General features: G+C 58.0%; 1 protein-coding gene and 1 long non-coding RNA gene across 3 annotated transcripts in view; one reads left to right on the plus strand and one right to left on the minus strand.

The window, feature by feature from the left end:
* Nucleotides 1–13,682, plus strand: part of ABCC3 (ATP binding cassette subfamily C member 3) — a 40,991-nt gene that overhangs the window by 25,179 nt on the left and 2,130 nt on the right. Inside the window, exons 18-30 of one of the 2 annotated variants that reach the window (XM_008271295.4) lie at nt 557–724; nt 977–1,163; nt 2,053–2,164; nt 2,252–2,405; nt 2,512–2,719; nt 2,868–3,178; nt 4,753–4,952; nt 5,075–5,201; nt 6,362–6,463; nt 9,138–9,284; nt 9,406–9,564; nt 10,157–10,323; nt 12,889–13,083. In XM_008271295.4, coding sequence (XP_008269517.2) covers nt 557–724; nt 977–1,163; nt 2,053–2,164; nt 2,252–2,405; nt 2,512–2,719; nt 2,868–3,178; nt 4,753–4,952; nt 5,075–5,201; nt 6,362–6,463; nt 9,138–9,284; nt 9,406–9,564; nt 10,157–10,323; nt 12,889–13,083 — 2,237 coding nt within the window. Of the gene's footprint in view, nt 1–556; nt 725–976; nt 1,164–2,052; nt 2,165–2,251; nt 2,406–2,511; nt 2,720–2,867; nt 3,179–4,752; nt 4,953–5,074; nt 5,202–6,361; nt 6,464–9,137; nt 9,285–9,405; nt 9,565–10,156; nt 10,324–12,888; nt 13,084–13,682 lie in introns of those variants that run through there. The other variant, XM_070060856.1, reaches the window with a different exon arrangement.
* Nucleotides 5,733–7,348, minus strand: LOC138846112 (uncharacterized). Its single transcript, XR_011383505.1, has 2 exons — nt 7,211–7,348; nt 5,733–6,830 (listed from the first exon to the last, which is right to left on the minus strand). It is a non-coding gene; the product is annotated as an uncharacterized lncRNA (long non-coding RNA).

The following is a 13,682-nucleotide window of genomic DNA, read 5'->3' on the forward strand; positions in this document are numbered from 1 at the left end:
ACTTAGTCATTCTCAGGTGTGTTCACATTGTTGGCATCACCGGTCTCCTGGACCTTTTCAATCTTGCAAAGCTGAAACTCCATATCCAGTAAAGTCCCCAGCCCCCTTGCCACCGGGCCCTGGTGGCCACCTCTGCTCTGTTTCTGGGAGTGGAGCCACTTAGGGGCCTTGTGCGTGCGAGTGGAATCGCGTGAGATCTGTCTTCTGGTGCTGGGCTGCTTTCATTCAGCGTGATGCCCTCAGGGTTCATCCGCGCTGCGGCGTGTGTCAGGATCCCCTGCCTTTCTCAGCCGAATAACAGTCCCCTGGGCGGGGGGGTGGACACACTGAGCTTTACTGACCCGTTCATCCCTGGCTGGACCCTGGGTTGGGCAGGGAAGCAAGGGAGGAGGATGGCCTCACCCGCCTGGGTGGACTCTGCCAGCCACCACCCCTTCCTCTGTGGCCTCTCAACCCCACAGGGACACCAGGAGTCCTGCAAACCATGCATTCAAAGGTCTGCCTGGGTGGGTGGACAAGGGCCCAGGCCTGTCTGACCCCCTCCTTCTCCCCCCAGGGCATCAACCTCTCGGGGGGCCAGCGGCAGCGGGTCAGCCTGGCCCGAGCAGTTTACAGCGACTCCGACATCGTTCTGCTGGATGACCCGCTGTCGGCCGTGGACTCCCACGTGGCCAAGCACATCTTTGACCAAGTCATCGGGCCAGAAGGTGTGCTGGCCGGCAAGGTGAGGCCAGAGGAGGCGTGGGGAGCTGAACCCACGAGAGAGCAGGCTGAGGGGCTCCGGTGAGACCTGGAGGTGGAGTGGGGGTGGGGGAAACCTTGAGACACAGGAGTGTGGCATGGTTGGCAGAGGAGCCCCATGGGACGCAGGCCCCACAGGCACCGCGCAGGCTGCGCCGAGCAGCAAGTGAGTGCTTGCTGGAGCGCAGGCACCTCCCGCTCACCCCACAGCTCCACACCTGTGCCTTCTCCACAGACTCGGGTGCTGGTGACACACGGCATCAGCTTCCTGCCACAGACGGACTTCATCATCGTACTGGCTGACGGGCAGGTGTCTGAGGTGGGCCCCTACTCGGCCCTGCTACAGCAGAACGGCAGCTTTGCCAGCTTCCTTCGCAACTATGCCCCTGACGACGACCAGGAGGAGCAGGGCAGCAGGACCGGTACCCACCGCCCCTGGCCCTCCCGATCCCCGTGCCCTCCCATCAGGGCCCCTGTCGGGGCTCTCTGGGTGTCTCTGGACAGGCTCAGGGCTCTAGCAAGAACCTATGTGACAGTCAGACATCGCCAGAGGGAAAGCAAACTGGATGTAGGCAGGTCCCACCTCTCTCTCTGCTTCCCTAACCAGGGAGCCCTGGATCAGCAGCTCAGGCCTCAGAGCCTCAGTTTTCCCATCTGTCAAAAGGGGATAAGGTCTCAGGCCCTTATGTATGAGTGTGTGCCAAGGCTGTTCTGCAGATAAATTGGCATATGTGCAACTACTTGGTAAAACCATTTGTTATCGTCCAAGCTTTCATGAACAATTACTACGTCCAGGCACTTAGAGAGGGCAATGACCTATCCCGATGGTGCCTCCTGTGTCTCTGGGCTCACAAGATGCCCCACTCCCCTCCATGTTGCCCACTGCCAGCTCGCCAGCCACACACTCTGGACTGGCTCCTAGACCCACGTGGGCCTTTTTTGCTGCTGCTGTATAAGCGGTCATCCTCTCTCCGGCCAAGGACTTAGCACGCGTTCCTTCCTTTGCTCTTCGTAGTGATGCCACAGGTAGACACTGTCATCCCCTTTCTCCCTGCCTGCCTTAGGTCTGGCCAGTCTGAGTCCAGAGCCCAGCTTCCTAAACCTTCCATTTGAGTCCCCTTCTCTACAGTCCCCGCAAGGACTCGTGTTGTCTAACCCATGTCTTTCTTGTGGCCCTTTCAGTCCCTTGCTTCCTCCCTCGTGTCTGTCCGCCCAGATCCCTTTGTTGGCGTGGGGGGTGGAGGGAGGAGGGGCTTGCAGGGGGAGCTGGCTGACCTCCTTCCACGGCCCCCCCCAACCCCGCCCCTGCAGCCTTGCAAAGTGCGGATGAGGAGGTGCTGCTGATCGAAGACACACTCAGCAACCACACCGACCTGACGGACAACGAGCCTGTCCTGTACGAGGTCCGCAAGCAGTTCATGAGGTGAGCGCCAGCCTGCCCCGCTGGGCGGCTGCAGGTGCGTGTTCAGAGGCCTGCTCCCTCCCTCGGCCTGACCCGCTGCCTCCACAGAGAGATGAGCACCATGTCCTCGGATGGGGAGGGCCAGGGTCGGCCCGTGACCCGGAGACGCCTGGATTCATCCGAGAAGACGGTGCAAGCGACAGAGGCAAAGGCGAAGGCGACCGGGGCGCTGACCCAGGAAGAGAAGGCGGAGACTGGCACGGTGAGGAGGGTGGACAAGAGGGGCTGGGGAGCGCGAGCAGACCCCCAGCAGCCCCAGAGCTCGCGGACACACCTCTGACCCGTTCTCCCACGGCCGCCCTCTGCAGGTGAAGCTGAGTGTGTTCTGGGATTATGCCAAGGCTGTGGGGCCCTACACCACGCTGGTCATCTGCTCCCTGTACATATGCCAGAGCGCAGCCGCCATCGGGGCCAGCGTGTGGCTCAGCGAGTGGAGCAACGAGGCCTCGATGGGTGGGAGACAGAACACCACTTCCCTGCGGCTGGGCGTCTACGCTACCTTGGGAATTCTGCAAGGTGAGCCTGGGGGTGGGGGGTGTTGGGGGACCCAGAAGGGGCTCCAGGATCTCTCCATCCTCTCCTCCCTGCTGCCTGCCCCACGCCATCATCCTGACTCGGAGCCTCCCTCTGTCCCCCGTCTGCCCCTCCACGCCTGTGCCAACAGGGCTCCTGGTGATGCTGTCGGCACTCACGATGGCAGTGGGTGGCGTGCAGGCCGCGCGCCTACTGCACCACTCCCTGCTGCACAACAAGATGCACTCCCCGCAGTCCTTCTTCGACACGACGCCCTCCGGCCGGATCCTCAACCGCTTCTCCAAGGACATCTACGTCATCGATGAGGTTCTGGCCCCCACCATCCTCATGCTGTTCAATTCCTTGTTCAACTCCCTCTCCACCCTCGTGGTCATCGTGGCCAGCACGCCGCTCTTCGCCGTGGTCATCGTGCCCCTGGCTGTCCTCTACACCTTCGTGCAGGTGCGCTGGCACGTGGGCAGGTGCAGCCCGTGGTGGGGCAGCTGGATTTTGTGAGTCAGCCACTGCACTTTGTTTTATTTTTATTAAAGATTTTCTTTATTTGAGAGGTAGAGTTACAGATAGAGAGGAGAGACCGAGAGAAAGGTCTTCCATCCTCTGGTTCACTCCTCAAATGGTCACAGTGGTTGGAACTGGCCCGATTGGAAGCCAGAGCCAGGAGCTTCTTCTGGGTCTCCCATATGGATGCAGAGATCCAAGTTCTTGGGCCACCCTCCACTGCTTTCCCAAGGTCATAAGCAGGGAGCTGGATTGGAAGAGGAGTAGCCAGGACTTGAACCGGTGTCCAGGTGGGATGCCAGCACTGCAGGAGGTGGCTTTACCCGCTATGCCACAGCGCTGGCCTCCTGTTACTGCTCTTGAAACTCGTGCTCCTTACCTGTAAATGGAGAAGCATAGAACCTATCTTGCAGGATTGGTGGGAGAGTAAATGCAATGCTCACAAATTGTGGCCAATTTTTAATAAAATATGGTGAACAGTTTAGGACATTGTACCCTTCCCACCTTTTTTTTTTTTTAATTAATTTATTTGAAAGGCAGAGTTACAGAGGTGGGCGGGGAGAGGGAGAGTCAGAGAGAGAGAGAGAGATCTTCCATCTGCTGGTTCATTCTCCAAATGGCCACAAAAGCCAGGGCTGGGCCAGGCCAGAGCCAGGCCAGAGCCAGGAGCCAGGAACTCCATTCAGATCTCCCAAGTATTCGGATCATCATTTGCTGCCTTCTCAGGCATGTTAGCAGGATCTGGATCAGAAGCAGAGCAGCCAGGACTCGAACCAGCACTTGGATGCAGGAGTCACAGGAGGCAGCTTTATCTGCTGTGCCACAATGCCAGCCTCCTTCCTGTCTTTTTGCACACGTGTGTGTGTGTGTGTGTGTGTGTGTGTGTGTGTGCAGTCTCAGCATACATGAGTTGACATTCAGATGCAGCTCACTGCAAAAGGCTTTTGCATCGCTGAGCTGCTCTGCAGTGGAGCCATCCGTCGAGGATGGGACCCAGTGGGGCGGGGCAGATGGGAGCTGTGCACTGGCTGTGGGGGCTGCAGCGGGAACTGGGCCCATGCTGGTCCAGGGCAGTTACACCACCTTAGGGCCCATGGGGGAGAGGGGATGGAAACTGTGGGACTGAGCTTGAACAGGCAGGGAAGGGCTCTTTAAGAAAAAGGATACAAAATGATCTTAATATTGCACATGTTGTAAAAGTGTGGGCCTATGAACTCAGTGCAAGGACTGCTAAGCAAAACTGGGCATTTGTTTGACTTAAGAGACCACGCAAGCTGAGTGCTGTGATCCAGGTTCCCCAAGAGAGGGTGAGGGAGCAGGAGCTGAGAGAGAACCAGGAAGGGCTTCATGGAGGAAGTGTCCTGCCCTGTGGAGCAAACCGAACAGAAAGAAAGACAGCGAGTTCTCATCCTGGGAGAAGGGAGGTGGCCCAAGGGCATGCATGGATTAGGGCATAGGCAGGATGGAGTTGAGGGCTCCATGGCCCTGACCCAAGCTCTCTCCCCGGCCCCCATCAGCGCTTCTACGTGGCTACGTCACGGCAGCTGAAGCGGCTGGAGTCGATCAGCCGCTCGCCCATCTACTCCCACTTTTCGGAGACTGTGACTGGCACCAGCGTAATCCGGGCCTACTGCCGCAGCCAAGACTTCAAGGTCCTCAGTGACACGAAGGTGGACGCCAACCAGAAGAGCTGCTACCCCTACATTGCCTCCAACAGGTCAGAACGGCCCCCAGCCCCGCCAAGTCCTCTAGGAGCCTCAGGTCATCTCTCTGGTGTGCTGGGTCCTGGTGGGCTCCTTCCCGCCCCTGCCCGTTCCCTCCTTTTCTGCTGCCCCACAGGTGGCTGGGCATCCGAGTGGAGTTCGTGGGGAACTGTGTTGTGCTCTTCGCGGCGCTGTTTGCTGTCATCGGGAGGAGCAATCTGAACCCGGGGCTGGTGGGCCTTTCTGTGTCCTATGCCCTGCAGGTGCGGAGGGGCCTGGGTCCTGGGGCAGGGTCCCCCCCCCCAGGGGAGCACCTCTTCAGGTGTCATAAGCATCTCCTGAGTGTCCCCCCTCTGCTCACGATGGGCACAAGTCATAGGCACAATGTGTGAACACGCTGTGCAGTGTGGAAGGCGCCCCATCAGCTGACCTGAGTACAGCCGATCTGAGTGGTGGGAGGCACAAAGCGCTGTAAGATCCTGGAGGAGTTTTCTTTCTCTGGATGCTAGAGCTTGGAGCTTGGCCCCAGTGAACAAACAGAACTTGCCCTGTCTGGGCAAGAGGTAGGGGAACCTGGCAGAGGTGCAGGGACAGGAAATGGTACAGTTGGAAAACACCTGATGCTCATTCCTGCAGAGAAAGTCTGGTGGGTCCCACATCCAGATGCAGCCAGCTGCAGAGGAAAAATATCCAGAAGAAAAAATCCCCGAACGTTCCAAAAAGCAAAACTTGAATTTGCTGTGGGTCAAGTATCATGCAGAATCCACAGGCTGAAGTGATGTGTAGGCACTGTATTAAGTCTTTTTTAAAAAGATTTATTTACTTATTTGAAAGGCAGAGTTATACACACACATACAGAGAGAGAGACTGAGAGACAGAGACAGAGATCTTCCATCCACTGGTTCACTCTCCAAAGACCCACAATGGCTGTGGCTGGGCCACACTGGAGCCAAGAGCCTGGAGCTCCATCCAGGTCTCCCACGTGGGTAGCAGGGGCCCAAGCACTTGGGCCATCTTCTGCTGTCTTCCCAAGTGCATTAGCATAGATGAACCACAGATGGAGCAGCTGGGACTCGAACTGGCATTCCAATATGGGATGCTGGCAGCTTAACCCACTGCCCACAGCACTGACCCTGGCAGCTCCAACTTAACAAGCCTGGGCAGTCTGATGTGTTTTAAAGTCTGAGGAACCCTGAATGAGGTGGTCCTCGGTTAAGTCTACATTTTCACTGCCTGGGGTCCAGTTGTGGTCAGAGCCCCAGTCAGCATCCCCGTGGGCTTGCCCAGACCCACCTGGGCCATGGATGAGACAGGGCCCCCTCGATGGGGGCACGATCAAGGAGTCCCAGCTCTTTCCAATGCCACTGTCAGGGTTGGAGGGGTGGGGAGATCACCTTAACCATAACTTGGTCCCTTTGGCCAGGTGACAATGGCTCTGAACTGGATGGTACGGATGATGTCTGACCTGGAGTCCAACATTGTGGCCGTGGAGAGGGTCAAGGAGTACTCCAAGACGGAGACCGAGGTGGGTACCGGGGGCGCCGGGGCAGGGCGATCTGGAAGGGCTGAGGCAGGATACATGGTGGCTGCCATCGCTGCCCCTCAGGGCCAGCTGCTTTAGTGGCTCCTCATTCACTCATTCAACCCCAGCTGAATGGATGAATTCACTGGGGATCCACGCTAGCAGGTACTGAGTTGAGCAAGACAGGGTTTTCCCTCGAGCCAATCCGGTTTGCTTTAGGGCTCTTCAGGGATGGAGAGAGCTCCAGGCTGCCTGAACAAGGCAGGGAGCAGCCGGGCCAGCTGGGGCGACCAGCTGCTGACGTTCGAAGGCTGTCCAAGGCTTGATAGATTGCGCAGGTGAGGCAGTGGGAAGGGAGCCGAAGAGCAGCCTGGGCACAGGAGCAGAGACGGGGGAGTGTGTCCTTTGTTGGGGAAAGGAGCTCTCCTCTCCTGGGGGGGAGGTCCAGACTTTTCTCTACCCCTCCCCTCAAGGCCACACCCCAGACCTCCTCCCACCCAGGAGCTGGGCCAGCTCTGAGATCTCAGGGTCCTGCATCCCACTCTGGGCCCACCCCTACCCCTCCCAGCTCCTATGTTGCAAGGCGCACCTACCAGCATGGCACTCTGTCCCCACACCCACCCGTGCCTCTGTCTGTCACTTCCTCTGGCTCCCCCTCCCCCTCCCCCTCCGTGGAGCCTAGGCTCTCTGCTCCTCCACCACAAATGCTCTCCACTCCCTTGGGCCTGTCTGTGTGTCAGGGGTACTCACCTGCAGAACCCCAGCCCCGCGGAGTCCACCTGTCTGCTGCCTTCACACCTGCCTTGTGCAGCTGAAATGTAGCCGGGGAAGAATCTCTGTTTAACTTGAAGTTGGGGACACGCCGCTGGATTAGTTCTATTTTGCTTCCTTGAGAGGCACACACACGGCCACTTTAAGAGACAGCTCTTTGAAACCTTCTCTGGCCTCAAACCCTCTCCTCTCCTCCCCTTTGCTCATCACAGGCTCCGCGGGATGAACTCCACTCCTATGCACCTGCCTGTGTGTCCTCTTCCGCTTTTGTGTTACTTGCTTTTTCAGCAGAATCGGCCCTTCTCATTCCATGCGCAGCCCACCTCGCACCCTTGCCGCCCTGGTGCAGGGACTTGGCTTCCTCAGTGCTGCCCTCTAGTGCCTGCTCCCTCAATGTCTCCCCCTCTGTTGGGTGAATCTCCACGCAACCAACAATCAGCCCTCCCTCTGCTCTCCTGGGTGATGAAACATGTTTTCAGGCTTGGTCTATGTTGTGTTCTGGATTGCCCAGATAGAATGCACCAGCGAGACTCACCGAAATGCAAAGAATAAAGGGACTTCATTTGTAGGTCCAGCATGCTGGGGCCCCAGCCTCCCGTGCAATGCAGTGCTGGGAGACCAAGACCCCCTTCTCTGTTCTCAGGGTTTTTATAGTTCCCAGGCAAACAAGTATTACGTCTGCATTCCTTCCTTCCCCTGGCCCTGCAGGACCAAGGACGGCCCACCTTATTGGTTGCCTCCACCTGGTCCTGCCGGATGGACGGGACCAAAGACTGCCCGGTGTCAGGTTTCATCTTCTCACATCAGGCACATCCTGGGCCTAGTCAGTTTGTCTTTTGAGAAGCCTGTCATGGCGTGGCTCTGGCCTCTCACAGTCTACACACACCCTTCCCCCCCTGGTCGTCACCCTTGATGGCGTCTGCCTCCTGCCCTCTGCTTTCTATACCCTTCACTGTCGCCACTCACCCGTGACCTTCCTGGATCTAAGCTAGGAGGCATTTTTCTGTGATCTAGTTCAGGCTCTTGCTGCTGCCTTCTGCTGGGGAGCCTCCTGGATTCTGGGACCCGAGCTGGCTCCCTGTCTGTCTGCCTCCACTGAGTCCAGAGCCCACCTCGGTGCCCCCAGCCTGGCTGCTGGGCTCCCTTCCCGGCCCAGCAGTCCAGCCTCCCCCAGTTGGTGTGGGGGATCCTGTCTCCATTTCTTGAACAGCTCTGCCCCCAGCCTGCTCTTCTCCTTGATGCCCAAAGACAGCCATCTGTGTTTCCTGCTCTTTTTTGTTTGTTTTGTTTTGTTATGATTTTTTTTTAAAGATATATGTATTTATTTATTTGGGCCAGCTCCGCGGCTCACTAGGCTAATCCTCCGTCTGCGGCGCCAGCACCCCGGGTTCTTGTCCTGGTTGGGGTGCCAGATTCTGTTCCAGTTGCTCCTCTTCAGTTTAGCTCTCTGCTGTGGGAGTGCAGTGGAGGATGGCCCAAGTGCTTGGGCCCTGCACCCACACAGGAGACCAGGAGGAAGCCCCTGGCTCCTGGCTTCGGATCAGCGCGGTGCGCTGGCCACAATGCGACAGACATAGCGGCCACTTGGAGGGTGAACCAACGGAAAAAGGAAGACCTTTGTCTCTGTCTCTCTCACTGTCTAACTGTGCCTGTCCAAAAAAAATTTATTTATTTGAAAGGCAGAGTTACACAGAGAGAGAAGGAGAGGCAGAGGGAGAGAGAGAAAGAGAAGTCTTCCATCCACTGGTTCACTCCCCAGATGGCTTCAGTGGCCAGAGCTGAGCCAATCCGGACGAGGCTGTGTGGGCACGGGAGTCCAGGGGAGCCCCTCCGGGCACCAGGGACCTCAGTGGGTGAGAACTGAGAGGCCCCCTGCTGATAAGCCTCCTGTGTCTTCTCGCTCCAGGCCCCCTGGGTGGTGGAAGGCAGCCGGCCTCCTGAGGGCTGGCCCCCGCATGGGGAGGTGGAGTTCCGTGATTACTCTGTGCGGTACCGGCCAGGCCTGGACCTGGTGCTGAAAAAGCTAAGCGTCCACGTGCGCGGGGGTGAGAAGGTACGTGTGGGATGGATGGGCCTGGGTGTACGTCTGCTCACTTCTAGGGGGGCCTCCCAGTCCCCCCAGTCCCTCCCAGTCCCTCCCACAGCCCCCTGACCGTCCCGCCTCTGTGCCGCAGGTGGGGATCGTGGGCCGCACAGGCGCCGGCAAATCGTCCATGACCCTCTGCCTGTTCCGCATCCTGGAGGCAGCAGAAGGCGAGATCCGCATCGATGGCCTCAATGTGGCCGACATTGGCCTCCACGACCTGCGATCTCAGCTCACCATCATCCCCCAGGTAGGACCTGGAGTGGCCCAGCCACACTGGCCAGCGATCCAGGGGGCCAGGCCACACCCCTGTTTGTGTGGTGTGAGGAGTGAGACTTCCACACTGGAGGCTGGTGGGGCAGGCCGGTGGGCAGCAGGGAGAGGAGCCACCGAGGAGCCACCTCTGTTACTGACCTGGCAGGGTCAGAGAAGACCCGCCCTCTGACCTGACCCAGACATGCCCTGCCCCTTGACCTCCTGGGTCAGCAAACAGGGAAGGATCCCAGGATTCCCTCCACCACGCCAGCCCCCGCGGTCCGACATCCTGCCCTGGTCTGTGCGGGGCTGCCCCGCTGGGGTGTCTTTCTGCCAGCTGGGCACTTTGGAGTCAGATTAGTGGCCCTGGTTCCTGCTTTTGCACAGGGCTTAGTGATGGGCACAGCGGAGTTTATCACTGCCCTGCAGGCAATCCTCTCGCTCCCTGGCTGCTGCCTCCCTCCTGGAGGGCTGGGGACAATGTGGGAACACTGCCACCTTAATGCCTCTCTTGTCCTTGAACCTGGGGCCCAGGGTTCCTAATGGGGTGCAAGCTGCCTCCGTCTGAGGCCTTCTTGTGTCCCCAGGACCCCATCCTGTTCTCAGGGACCCTGCGTATGAACCTGGACCCTTTCAGCAATTACTCAGAGGAGGACATCTGGCAAGCCCTGGAGCTGGCCCACCTGCACATGTTCGTGAGGGCGCAGCCCGCAGGCCTGGACTTCCTGTGCTCAGAGGGCGGGGAGAATCTCAGGTAAGAGCCCGGCGTGGATGGCTCAGGGGTAGCAGCCCTCGCTGCCGGTGTTGGAATGGCTTCAAAGGACGCAAAGTCTCCTCCCTGCTTGGCCACGGGCGCATGCGGCATAGGTTTGTGCAATGTGTTCTGTGTGCCGGGCACTGTACCTACCTCTCTGACTCCTCCAGGAGCCCCAGAGGTTGGGGACCCGAGAGGAGTTGAGGGGCTTGGCCAGCGTTGCATAGGTGAGAGAAGGGCGTGCTGGGATTCGAAGCGCTCGGGGAGATAGCCAGACCCTGTTGGGTCACGTGTGAGCTTGTCGTGCTAAGCAGGGACTGGGGCAGGCAGTGCTGCCTGGCACCTATGAAGCAGGTGAGAGGAAGCCCATGATGTTTCTGGGAAATCCCAGTAGGTTCCCAGGGGGCTGTGGCCTGGTCTGTAACACAGGCATGGGAGAAAGGGGCTCCCTGGGCCCCCTTTTCTTCTGTTCAGAACTGTTAGAGCCTAGGTTTTATGTCCCCAGCCATTAGGGATCACCTCTTCCTGAGGCTAACGCTTGAGGTTACCCCTACCTGTGTTAGCTGTGTGGTTTCCCACAAGTTGCTCAATCTTTCTGTGCCTTTTTCTTTCACTCCAAAATAAGGACAGTACTGTAGTCCATGGTTCTTCCCCACAAAAATACAATGCAAGCCACATCAATGTAACTGAAATCTTTTCTAGTAAGCCACCTTTTAAAAAATATTTAAAAAGCAGCTAGAGAGATTATATACTTATGTGTGTGTGTGTGTGTGTGTGTGTGGACAGAGAGAGGGAGGGAGGCAGGGGGGAGGGAGGGAGGAATTGATTCATCATCCATCCACTGATTCACTCCCCAAATGGCCGCAATAGCTATTGGGCTGGTCCAAAATCAAGGGGCCAGGAGCTTTTTCCAGGTCTCCCACGCAGGTGCAGGGGCCCAAGCACTTGGGCCATCCTCCGCTGCTCTCCCAGGCACATTAGCAGGGAGCCGGATTGGAAGTGGAGCAGCCAGGGCTTGAACTGGTGCCCATATGGGATGCTGGCGCTGCAGGTGGAGGCTTAATCCACTATACCACCCCAGTCCCTAGCCACATTTTTTTTTATTTGACAGAGTTACAAACAGAGAGAGAGAGACAGAAAGGTAGCCACATTTTTTTAAAAACAAGGAAAAATAAACAGATAAAATAACTTTGAGTAGCCTATTTGGTTTAGCCCAAGACACCATGTTACTGATATAAAAGTTATTAGGGATATTTTGCATGTTTTCATTCAAGGCAGAAACCCCAAGTGTGTTTTATTAACTCACAGCCCATCTCAGTTGGGCCACGTTTCAAGTGCTCGGTGGCTGCATGCGGCTGGTGGCTACCCGGGGTCAGTGAGAAACACGAACAGCACTCGGCTCAGATACACTTCTGTGAGTCAGCTCTTCTTCCCCTGCCCCCACGGCCATTTTTACGTTCAGTCCATGGTCACGGGGCCTCCCCAGACCTCAAAAACTAAAACAGAAAACATGTGTTCCGCGCCTGGCGGTGTTGGAAGCACTCTGGCCTGCCCTCTCTGGTTTCATGTGCACTGCAGTCCTGGGGGCCGGAAATGAGGCTCCGCAGCATGAACTTGATTGCCCAGCGCTGCTCAGCTGGCGAGGGGGCAGGATGGGGACTCGGGAAATGGGGGCGATTGTCCCCAGCCTGGCCTTGCTGCATCAGAGCCACCTTCTTCACTCACACTGCCAGTGGGCTTGCTCCCGGCCCCCACCACCTCCGCCAGGCAGCCCTTCACGACTACGCGGGCATCTTACCTGCTTGGGGGCTGGCAGGTGCAGAAGCGCGTCCTCTTCCGCCTGCCATCAACACTTCCTGCCCCAGAGCATCCTCCACCCTGACACCCATCAGCGCCAGAGACAGGAGCCGGCTCCCCTCCTCCAGCACAGAGCTGGTAGCCACTTAAAAGTATAACCTGTGTCCTGTGCCAGTCCCGCCATAAATCCACTGTGAGTTCTAGCTGGTGGCTGGCGGTTCGTTCTGCTGCCAAAACCGTCATTAGTTGCAGGAAAGGGCCAGAGCGGGAGCCTGGCCATCACTCTGGCCGCAGTGACTCACCCCTTGGGGGAGGACTGAGGTATTTGTCCTTGGCTGTGGGGGTGCTGTGGCCTCTGTGGCCGGGAACACAGCCTTGCTTTGTCCACTGGCTCTGGCTCCAAGGCAAGGGGTTGAAGACATGCACCCTGCCCCTCCCTCACCTTCCCAGCAACCAGAACCGGGGAGTCCCCAGATCCTCCCCTGCCCTGCCTCTTCATCCTCAAACACAGCCCTGGCCCATCTTCCCCATGGGGGTGGGAGGTGACTGCCTGAGCTGTGTTACTTTAGGCTCAGCAAGATGGTTACAATGTGGCTTATGTGCAGCTGTTTGGGAAGAGCAGAGAGCAAGCATGTTCTTACTAAAATGTACATGACTGACAGCAGGAGAAGTTAGAAGAGTAGGGACCGAAATGGTGGGAGGGAGGTCTTGGAGGAAGGTGGCGGGTGGGGGGCGCCCTGCCGGAAATCCCTGCCTTTCCCTCCCCAGCGTGGGCCAGAGGCAGCTCGTGTGTCTGGCTCGAGCCCTGCTCCGCAAGAGCCGTATCCTGGTTTTAGACGAGGCCACAGCTGCCATCGACTTGGAGACTGATGACCTCATCCAGGCGACCATCCGCACCCAGTTCGACCACTGCACCGTGCTGACCATTGCACACCGGCTGAACACGATCATGGATTACACCAGGTAGGGAATGGATACAAGCGCGGGCAGCTTGGGGTGGGGTTGCCTGGGGCTGCAGATTAGGGCGAGCTGGGGCAAAGAGGAGCAGACCTGGTGTTCTCAGGATATGAAGCACAGTAGAATGGAATTACCTGGGCAACGGGGCGGGGGCACAGGGACACTGTGGAGTTACGAGGGGCCACTGGCACTCCCCAGGCACTGTGGCTTGTACACAAGCCGCCTCCTCTGTGCCCCTGTGGATAAGGTGAAGGGACCTGGATCCTCCAGGCCGAATCACGGCACCTCCTCAGTACCATTCACACAGCACTTGCATATAGTGATACCTGTCAGGGAAGGTGTGTGATGCCGGTCCCGGCCTTGGCAGCTGGCCCGACCGCCCGGGAAGAGCATTGTGTGAGCCCCAGGCCCAGCTTGGCACGGACTGCTGTGTGACCTCGGGCCATGCTCAAGACCGTTCTGGGCCTGTTTCAAAGGAAAGGTCTTCTCTCGGATTGTTGGAGGCCATTAATGGAATGTGCAGATGGGACTGGGAAGCATCAATGCCCAACCCCTCCCCACCTTCCTGCAATTCTCCCTACACAGGTCCCTCCAAGGACTGGGAC

The sequence above is a fragment of the Oryctolagus cuniculus genome, chromosome 17 (genome assembly GCF_964237555.1).
Source record: "Oryctolagus cuniculus chromosome 17, mOryCun1.1, whole genome shotgun sequence".
Taxonomy (NCBI): domain Eukaryota; kingdom Metazoa; phylum Chordata; class Mammalia; order Lagomorpha; family Leporidae; genus Oryctolagus; species Oryctolagus cuniculus.